At 41.1% G+C, this 10601-nt stretch overlaps 1 protein-coding gene across 1 annotated transcript in view; it reads left to right on the forward strand.

The window, feature by feature from the left end:
- Positions 1-579: 579 nt before the first annotated feature.
- Positions 580-10601, forward strand: part of LOC121853848 (PDF receptor-like) — a 198428-nt gene continuing 188406 nt past the window's right edge. The window contains exons 1-2 of the mRNA XM_042348224.1: positions 580-778; positions 7875-8000. Coding sequence (XP_042204158.1) covers positions 580-778; positions 7875-8000 — 325 coding nt within the window. The remainder of the gene's footprint in view (positions 779-7874; positions 8001-10601) is intronic.

A 10601-nucleotide genomic window follows, 5' to 3' on the forward strand; every position in this document is an offset into this window, starting at 1 on the left:
GCCGGCTGTTCCTGGCCCATATAAAGGCTCGGCAGCCAGCCTTCTTTCTACTGTTGACAACCGGAATACAACTCGACCTCTCTGTCTACCACTGGACTTCCCAGAAATCCTGTTTGGGGCAACGACCCTTGGGGGCTTCCGCCTTTGGAAAACGACCACGACTGCCACCGGACTACCTCACGAACGTTCAGAACTGTCAACCCTAGTTAGCCCTCCCCACGGGTAGAGTGAGTGATCCACACTCTTGCTGGAGGGCAGCTAATGATTGTCAGTACTGACGTAGTTTGAGGTCTTTCTCTCTTGCTGAAATCCTTCCTTACTTACCCTGGCCGAGGCACCTGCGTATATTTAGATATTCGTGCTAGAGCCCCTCCAGTGGAGCACACCTCACAGTAGGTGGGATTGTGTGTGTCTGTTGGAGGTCGGAGGAACACAGGCCAATTCGGCAGTGGAAAAACAGTGATAGTGGAGTTACACCACAGTCCGGGGGTCGCCTATAAGAACACTAAGAAGGGCCTCGAACAACCTTCTTTATCAACCACAATTAATACATGCTAGGAAGACTTAAACAAATAAACCATGGCTACCAAGGTTAGACTCAAGATCATAGACAAGAGAACAGCCCCTTCACGTTCACAGATAACTGGAACAGCGTATGGTACACTCAATGTACCCTTCACAAGGATTTTCTCATCGAACGATGGATACACTGCAATATGCAGGGACTACAGGGACGCAGATACCATTCTGAGCCCTGAGGGAATGCAAGCCTTTGGAGGCATAGGACTCCAGGTCATCATGCCACCAGAGGTTAAAGCAAAAAGATCAGTATTTGTACTTGGACTTGACTACGAATTTGGAAAACATTTCGCACAAGAAATAAAAGAAGAACCAGAAATAAAAAACAACTGGTTAAAAGTCGAAGAAGTGGTAAAAATAAAGCAATACACACATTGCTTAAAGTTGAGATTCACTGATACTTCAATGGCAGACAAGGCCCTGGAATCTGGAATCATAGGGTTCAACATGTCAGTACTCCCTAAACAACTAGAAAGGGAGAAATGCGTTAATATTCTCACCTGCTTTATCTGCTATGCACATGAATCTCATGCAACAAAAGACTGTCCTCAAAAGGAACTTAAAATATGCTCTGAATGCGCAGAAGAAGGCAATACTTTCCAGGACTGCAAGAATCAAGCCAAAGCATGTTTAAACTGTAAAAATCGGAAAGAGCCAGGATATAAGACCCACAGACCCCTAGCAATGGCCTGTCCATACAAAAAGAAAATTATAAATAAAAAAGTAGCAAAGGTAAAACAAGAACAAGAACAGAAGGAGAATACAACATATGCTGCTATTGCAAAGAAAGTAGTTGAAGAAACAACACAACCACAGAATACCACCAAATTGTACTGAGCGAAGTACGAGACTACAAAGTGCTCATATGCCAATTATATTCTCACATAATGAACATAGGGAACCCAGGCACGTTCGAAATAGAAATGAACAAAATGCTTGGAAGAAACAATCTCCCAACAATGAGTTTCCCAGCGAACCCAGCGTCTGGATCTGTGCTACAAGCGTCCCGCTTAACCAACCCAGATGCACCACAGGAGACAGTCAACGCAGAAGAAAAAGGAGCAGCGGAGCAAACACCAGCCGCAACAAACGAAGCTGACAAGGCAAAGTCACAAATGATCGAAACATCCACCCAAAGTACAGTAGAGAGGCAGGACCTTCAAAATACCATCCAAAGAGAGACAGGAGCCGTAAGGAAAAGTCACAACAGCAACCGTGGATACCCAGGGCGAGGAAACGCTCCTGACTTTAGAATATGCAGACGACTGCGTATTAGTCCCTAGTGAATGCAAAACGATGCCAGTCATTATTTAAGCCATAACGAAACAAGAACTAAAATGGACCTACTCTAACGAAAAATACTCTGAAGCACTTGTGGAAGCTTACCTGATAAACCAAAGAATTAAAATAAGGAGACACAACTTCAAAAAAGAAGAACAATGGAAATTCCAAAGAATCCGTAACGGACTGGTTCCGGACAAGAGATCTCCACCCACGCAACAAACATGAAACAAAAAATCAAAACACTATGAATAACGACAAACACAGAAGACTTACCATCATACAACACAACGTCCGCAACTGGAAAACAAATAAAAACAACCTTGCAAACACATACGTCAGAATTGATCCGGACATAATTTGAATAAATAGTCACGGCAATTCAAATTCTAAGAAAATAAAAATATTTGGATATACAACCTACCAAAGAAATAAAACAGAAGACTTAAATGATGGCGTGGCCATTGCTGTAAAACACAGACTCATACATCAAATCATCGACGATTTCCAGGATGAATTCCTGGGAATCAAAACAACTACCACACTTGGAGAAATCGCAATAGCCACAGCATATTTATCGCCAAGAAGGAACTACCTACCGGCCCCAGACTTGATAAAACTATTGAATTACAACTGCCCAACATATATAATAGGAGATCTGAACCCAAGACATCCAATATTCGGCCACGGAAACAGGAACAGGGTGGACACTGAATTGCATACCATAATGAACACAGGGAAGCTGATCCACCTAGGACCACACTTCACCACATTAATTGGCATTAACAAAACAACAACCCCAGACAAAGTCTTCACCAATAACAAGGCATTCCTGAATTACCATATAAAACAAGGACCACTAACTACCAGTGACCACATTCCAATGATAATAAAACTATCTACAAGCCCAATCCAAGTACCAACAACCCCACGTTTCCAAATGCAAAAAGCAGACTGGGAAGGCTACAGGTAGCAACTAGAACAAGTTACGAACCCAGATCTCCAAGGCAAAATACTAGAAGATATAGACAACGAAACAGATACCCTTATACATAACATCAAAAAGGCAACAGAGAACAACATACCAATCACAACATATCGAACGCTACCACACATCAGGACATCTCATGAATTGAGAATGCTCCAAGTACAATACAATAACATAATGATGTACATACAAAACTATCCACCAACAACAGAGCTTATTAGAAACTTAAGGCAAATACAACAAGAGTTAAGAGATGAAAGCCTGTTAACACACACACAGATATGGAACGAACTAATAAACAACTTGGATACCACAAGAAATTACAAGAACTTCTGGCAGAACGGTAAACAAAATTCTAGCAAACGACAAACCCCAACAAAAGTACATAAAAGACCAAAACGGGAAAAAAAACCCTTTCAGGAAAAAGAGATAGAATCCGCACACAGGCGAGAATGGAAAAAGTATTTCAAATATCAGAAGAAGAAAATAAGCAATTTGATGAGGAACATGAAAATCATATCTGCAGAGAAATGGCTGAAATGATACATAGGATAACCCCACACCATGTGGTGGACCAAACCAGGCTCAACTCGATAGAACCAATTACAGAAGGAGAACTGCTACACTACATCAGACACACTAAAGAAAAAGCACCGGGATTCACAAAAATCACAAGAAATATGATCCTATACCTACCCAACAACTGCATACAAGGCATCCTTGAAATATTAAACTCAACATTGGCAAGTGGATACTTCATTAATGCATTCAAAAACGCAAATCTCATGTCCATACCGAAACCAGCCAAAGACCACACTCAAGTAATTAACTACAGACCGATTTCCCTACTCGAAGTTATAGGAAAACTATTTGAAAAGGCAATAAACAAGAGAATCAGAAAACACAGGAGCGAAAAAGGGACTACTAAACCCCAGACAACATGGAATCACTGAAAAAAAGAGAACACATACTGCACTAGCCATAATCACGGACACGTTAGCCAACAAGAAAGCAGAAAGAAACCAAGTCAACATTGTATTAAGAGACGTTAAGAAAGCGTTCGATAAAGTATGGCACCTCGGATTAAAATTTAAACTGCTTCAATTAAATCTTCCAGACCCACTAGAAAAAATCGTCTGTGACTTCCTAGACGATCGCACGGCACAAATACAAATTGGACCACCCATAGAACTGAAAAGTGGAGTACCCCAAGGCAGTGTCCTTTCACCCACGCTGTACAATATCTACACAGCAGACCTACCAGAACCAGCTCCCTACAGTGAATACATAAGCTTTGCAGACGATATCACACAAATCATCACATACCCCGGCAAATCAACAGCAATAATGGCACAACACACTGCCAACGCAATAGAGAACATCAACCAGTACGAAAAAAAGTGGAAGATACAAACGAACACCAACAAGTTCAAAATAATACCAATCGCGAAAAGGAAAAAAAGACCCCATTATAGTAGACAACAAAGTGATTCCATATGCCATGGAAGGCACTGTCCTAGGGCTGAAGATAACAACAAAAGGCTACAAAACATTCATCACCGAAAAACTTGCAAAAAACAGAAACATGGTAATTAAATTAAAACGCTTCAGAAGCCTGTCAGCAAAAAACAAGTTAAAGTTATATAGAGCCTTTGTCCAATCCCTACTAGTATATCCACCAATTCCCCTACATGGAATAAAACAAACAAACATAAAGAAACTGCAGACAATTCAAAACTTAGCCCTATGGGATGTATACAACATCAGATATCCTGACATAGTCACCAACCATCAACTACACCAACGAGCGGAAATAGAACCCCTAACCGTTTACCTACACCAACACTCAAAAAGAATATAGACAAAGTTAGAAGAAATAGAGGCAGGACCAATCATAGAATGGATGAAAGAGACAGAAGAAGGAAGAAGAGAACACTTGTGGTTCCCTCGCAGTAAAAGAAGAGCCCTAGAACCCACACCAACTCCACTCTATTGAAAGATGCAACGTTACCCCAGTGACAACCTTGGCAGCCCTACCACTTACAACATTACATCATATAAAGATGGGATGTTCTTAGCAGAAACATAAGTACCTGCCCTAGACTCCCCACCATTGGCTAGGACACAAGACCCGAAAATGTAAGGCATAAAATTGCAATATTTGCTAAACAAACAAACACCTGACATAAATATAACACCTAAGACGAAAATTAGCTGAAACACAAACATGAGAAAACAGAAGCATTTGGGTTGAGCCCCAAGACCTAGCATTCTACTACTATTTTCCAATTTCCTCGCTTTTCTTCTTGCACTATCCACCAACCCCAAGTCCCTCCAAATTCCACCATCATTCTTCAAATCCAGTTCCCACACCACCAATCTACGAACCAGCATCAAGATCTCTTCATACTTTACTTCACCCATCGATCGATCGATCGAAGGGCTCATTATAATGAGCCAACACAATTTTTCTGGCACAAGGTTTTTAAACGGATTTTAAGTAAATTTGGGGTGTAGAATCCAAATATGACTTTGGTTTTTGTCTATCACATCAGGTTTTTGAGATATACCATATTGCACTTTTGCTGGGAAACGTAAACTTTTGGATCAAAATTAACGGTTTAAACATGTATACAGAAATTTTTTCAGCATTATAATTTGTATTTTTCTATAACCAAAAATTGTTAATATCAAATTGGAAAGTTAATGCACATATAATATTTAAATGTAACATTGAAGGGTGAAAAAAAACAATTAATGTACGGTAGAAATAGTGCAAGTATTAAGATCAAGTTACAGTTACATAAACTTCCTCTCTTTGGCCGATCCCTTATGTACAGCTTCTGGAATGTCTCTCATCAAACTCCAGCAGTAGTCCGCCATCATGTTCGAGTCCCATCGACCTTGGTAACGTTCTTCCATTACTTTAATGTCTTGATGAAAGCGCTCCCCTTGCTCCTCGCTCACTTCTCCCAGATTTTCTGGAAACTCGTCCAAGTGACTGTGTAAGTAGTGAACCTTGATACTCATTCTGCATCCAAGTGCTTGTAAACTCAAGAGCTGCTCTTCCACAATTTCTTGATGGTTGTCCGCTTTCTTGTTCCCTAAGAAGTTCCGCACCACATTAGAGAAAGCATTCCAAGTTCTTGCCTGTGCCTCAGTCATTGTTGCAAGGAAGTGTGGATCTCTGAGTAGTGTTCTTATTTGAGGTCCATCAAAAATCCCTGCCTTTTTTTTCTCGTCGCTAAGACTTGGAAAGGTTGAGCATATATATCTGAAACACTCTCCACTATGATCAAGATCCTTGACGAATTGCTTCATGATACCAAGTTTTATGTGCAGAGGAGGAAGGACAATGTTTTTCCTGTCAACCAGAGGAACGTTAATGATATTCTTGTCACCAGGCGTCAAACTTTGTCTTGGTGGCCAATTCTTTTTCACCCAATGGTCTGCTGTAGCCCTGCTGTCCCAGTAGCACAGAAAACAGGGGTATTTTGTGTACCCTCCTTGCTGGCCCAATAGAAAGTTTACCATTTTCAAGTCCACACAAATTAACCATTCATGAGCATGGTATTGCAACCTCTCTAGAACAGTCTTAATGTTTTCATACTCTTCTTTAATTTGTACAGAATGTCCGATTGGAATTGAACCATACTTGTTTCCGTTATGAAGAAGAACACATTTCATGCTCCTTTTAGAACTGTCAATAAAAAGTCTCCAATCCTTACTATCATATGCTGGTAGTCCCATGGAGAGAAGAAGTCCTTCTATATCATCACAAAAAACAAGCTGGTCATATGAATGAAAGTACTTCCGCAGTTGCTCTTCTCTGTTGCGATAAAAGGAGACACTCGTGCCAGGTTTTAAGAGTCGTTTCTCTTGAAACCTGGAAGCTAACAATTCAGCAGACTGTTTTGGCAAATTTAGATCTCTGACCAGATCATTCAATTCTGACTGAGTAAACAACGTTGGCTTTTCACAATCTTCACCAGATGGCTTGAAAAGATCAGTCTCTTTATCTTCATCAGTAGAAACAGGTGAATTCCGGTCTATATCCTCAATCTCTGGTAGCTCAGTAAATTCTGGCACGTTACGTGATGGAGCAAATCTGAGATCAGATTTGGATTCAGCACCTTAAAGTTAGTAAAAAACAGTTAAAAGGTTTCATGCCAGAAAAAAAAATATTTTTTTGTAGACCAGTGTTATCATTCTGATTCTGGTTGTCATTCGAACATTCTGATGAGACGCTCATTACTCTGGGATTCTCATACGGTATCATTCAGAGAAGTTGGTCATTGAGAGGTCATTCTGGTCAACCACACAGTCACGCTCGTCCTCTCCCCCCAGGTCGGGAGGGGGACTTCCCGACCAGACCCCAGCTAAGCAGCCCAGTCACGCATCCACTGGGCGTACGTCAGGTTACACGTGAGTCATTGTCAGAGCTATCTCTAGGGTGAGTTACCTACTGTGGGAAGTGTATTCATTCATGTTGTGTCCGAGAGTCAGTGTCGAGTAACGTAAGACCTAATGTGTTAATACCCCGATATAATAGTGATATTGATGTGTCCATGTCATTGAGTGAATTAATAAATAGTTGTATCGAAGAGGTGTTTGAGAAGTTGCCCCTTAAGAAGAATAGATATGTGTATTGACGTAGAAGATAAGTGTATTGACAAAGAGTAAATAACATCCCCGCCACGCTACCCAAGTTTCCTATCTTTACATTGCTACTCTCTATACTTCCTACTATATGTAATCCTCTCTTCTTGATTATTGTGTATCATTATATCATTAACATCATCATTATCATCCTCATCATCATCATCATCATCATCATCGTTAACATCACCATCATCATCATCATCATCGTTAATTACATCATCATCATCATCATCATCATCATAATCATCATCATTCTACAGGTGTGCAGTATACCACCCGGGACACTGTCCTGACATCATTACTCTACAGGTGTGTACTGCAACAACACCCGGGACTCTGTACTGACACCATTACTCTCTTACAGGAGTGTACTGTAACACCACCTGGGACACACTGTACTGCTGGCCGGCCACACAGGCAGGGAGGACGGTGAGTGAGTCCTGCGCCACTGTCTTCAGCGATGTCCCTGACCTGCTCAACTATCCTAAGGGTGAGTCCCTCCTTCTGTCTGGTATGGTGAGGCCCCTGTCCTTTCCTTCTCTCCTCTCCCCTCTTACATCGTCCTTCTTTCCTCTCCCCTCTTACATCATCCTTCCTTCCTTCCTCCCTTTCCTTTTATCACCGCCCCTTCTTCATCATACAAAGGCGTGTTACAAGACTAGCGAGGTCATCCTAAAACTACTTCTTGCGCTTGTGAGACCTCACTTGGATTACACAGTTCAATTCTGGTCACCTTATTACAGAATGGATATAGAATCCTTGGAAAGAATTCAGAGGAGAATGACAAGGCTGATCCCGGGCATTAGGAACCTTGAGTACAGAGACAAGTTAAAGCATCTTAATTTGCACTCCCTCGAGAGACGTAGAGTGAGAGGCGATATGATAGAGGTGTATAAATGGAAGTCAGGGCTGAACAAAGGGGACATTACAAAGGTACTCAAACTATCCAACCAGGAGCGAATTCGTAACAATGGTTTTAAATTAGACAAATTTAGATTTAGGCGGGAAATAGTTAAATACTGGTTTGGTAACAGAGTAGTGGATGAATGGAACAAGTTACCAAATATCATCATTAACTCGAATACGCTGGATAGCTTCAAACATAGGTTGGATGCTCATATGAGCAATAGGGGTTGGGTGTAAATGGGACTGCCCAGTATGGGCCAATAGGCCCACTGCAGTTTCCTCCATTCTTATGTTCTTATGTTCTTATATGTTCCTTTTCCCTATTCCACCAGTCTTTCTTTCACCGTTCCTTCTCCCCCCGCCTTTTCTCTTCCATTGCCCCTTCTTCCTCCCCCCTTTCTTCCACCGCCCCTTCTCCCTCCATTTAACTCCAACCAGGAGCGAACTCGTAACAATGGTTTTAAATTCGACAAATTTAGATTTAGGCGTGAAATAGGTAAACACTGTTTTGGAAACAGAGTTGTGGATGAATGGAACAAGTTACCAAATATCATCATTAACTCGAATACGCTGAATAGCTTCAAACATAGGTTGGATGCTTATATGAGCAATAGGGGTTGGGTGTAAACGGGACTGCCCAGTATGGGCCAATAGGCCCGCTGCAGTTTCCTCCATTCTTATGTTCTTATGTTATTCCATCACCCCATCCTCCTTGCCCTCAAACTTCCACCGTCCCATTAACTGTTCGACACCTTCTGGTGGAGTGCCCCACTCTCAGAGATCTTCACCGTAAGTACCTCTCCCTGTGTCGGGAAGGGGGAGAGAAGATGGATTTTACAGTCTCTCTTCGGTGCTGGGAGGGAAGGGGGGATAGCGTGAAGGTAGCTGGCCTTCTACCCAAGCTTTGATTTTTTTCTATTAACGTTTAAATTGTTTTTATGAAAGTTCTGTTACTTTTTACTTATGTTTGTGTTTGTTTTTTGTCCTTGCATTATTTGATTTTAGTCTTTTAAGCCTTTATTTTAATTCGGCGATATATGGCCTAAGCCGTTGCGTCTCCAAGGATGTACAGTAATTACCACAATCAATCAATTAATATTCCCTTCCTTTCCCTCTTCCATCGCTCCTTTCTCCTACCCTTCTTTCTTCCACCGCTTTTTCTCCTTTCCTTTCCCTCTTCCATCACCTCTTCCTTCTTCCCTTACTTCCATCACCCCTTCTTCCCTCCATTTACTTCTTCCACCTCCCTTCCTTCTTCCCCCTCTTCTTCCACTGCTCCCTCTTCCCTCCCTTTCCCTCTTCTACCGTCCCTTCCTCCCTCCTTCCCTCTTCCTTTGGCCCTTCCTTCCTACCTCTCCTACAGTTATACTTATTACTTGATGAAACTGCCCTGGGATTATAAAGACAGATTTATAGGTCTTGCTTATATCTCTGTTATGGTAGCCAACCCGTGTCACGTACAGTGGATGATGACGATTGTGGGTGATTATAAGGTCAATGGGTGATAGCGAACCTTTCTGTGATAGTGAATCGTATGGGTGATAGTAAATATTAAACGCAATAGAGAAGGCTGTGGGTGATAATGAGGTTTATGTGCGAGGCATATGCGTGATAGTGTGTCATGTGTGAGATAGTGAGTATATTTGTGATAATAAAGTCTTTGGGTGATAGTAAGTTTTGTGTGTGATATTAAGTTAGAATTTGTTTGTCATTGTTATATGATTTTTTTCTGTAGTACAGTATTGTGATAAATTACCAAGATCGACTATGTGATAACAGTTAAAACATCGTCAATAAACTTTCTTGTTCTATACGACACTAGATCCGTAATTTCTTTGCACATTTTCTTGCCTTTTACCTGAGTGTAGTCCTTCAGAGTATCACAGCATCATTATTATAGTCACTGTTTGTAAGTTCACCACCTACCAACCACTGTTAGTTCTCTAGTGTTATTCCTCTCATTTTGAGTAATTTTCTTGCCAATTCATATTTTATGAAGCATTATTATAAGTAGCACCAGGTCTTATATTATATACCTCCTATTGGTATTGGTATCTGGCATTTTACCTGTTTTGGGTACTCAATACAGTCGCTGAGAATTGGCAGCTGTGATGGTGATATATTACTACTGATACTTCATTACTATTCTTTGCTAATATCACTAGGCATTTTTTGTCATTTACCT

This window comes from Homarus americanus, unplaced genomic scaffold (genome assembly GCF_018991925.1).
Source record: "Homarus americanus isolate GMGI-L3 unplaced genomic scaffold, GMGI_Hamer_2.0 scaffold18703, whole genome shotgun sequence".
Classification (NCBI taxonomy): Eukaryota; Metazoa; Arthropoda; class Malacostraca; order Decapoda; family Nephropidae; genus Homarus; species Homarus americanus.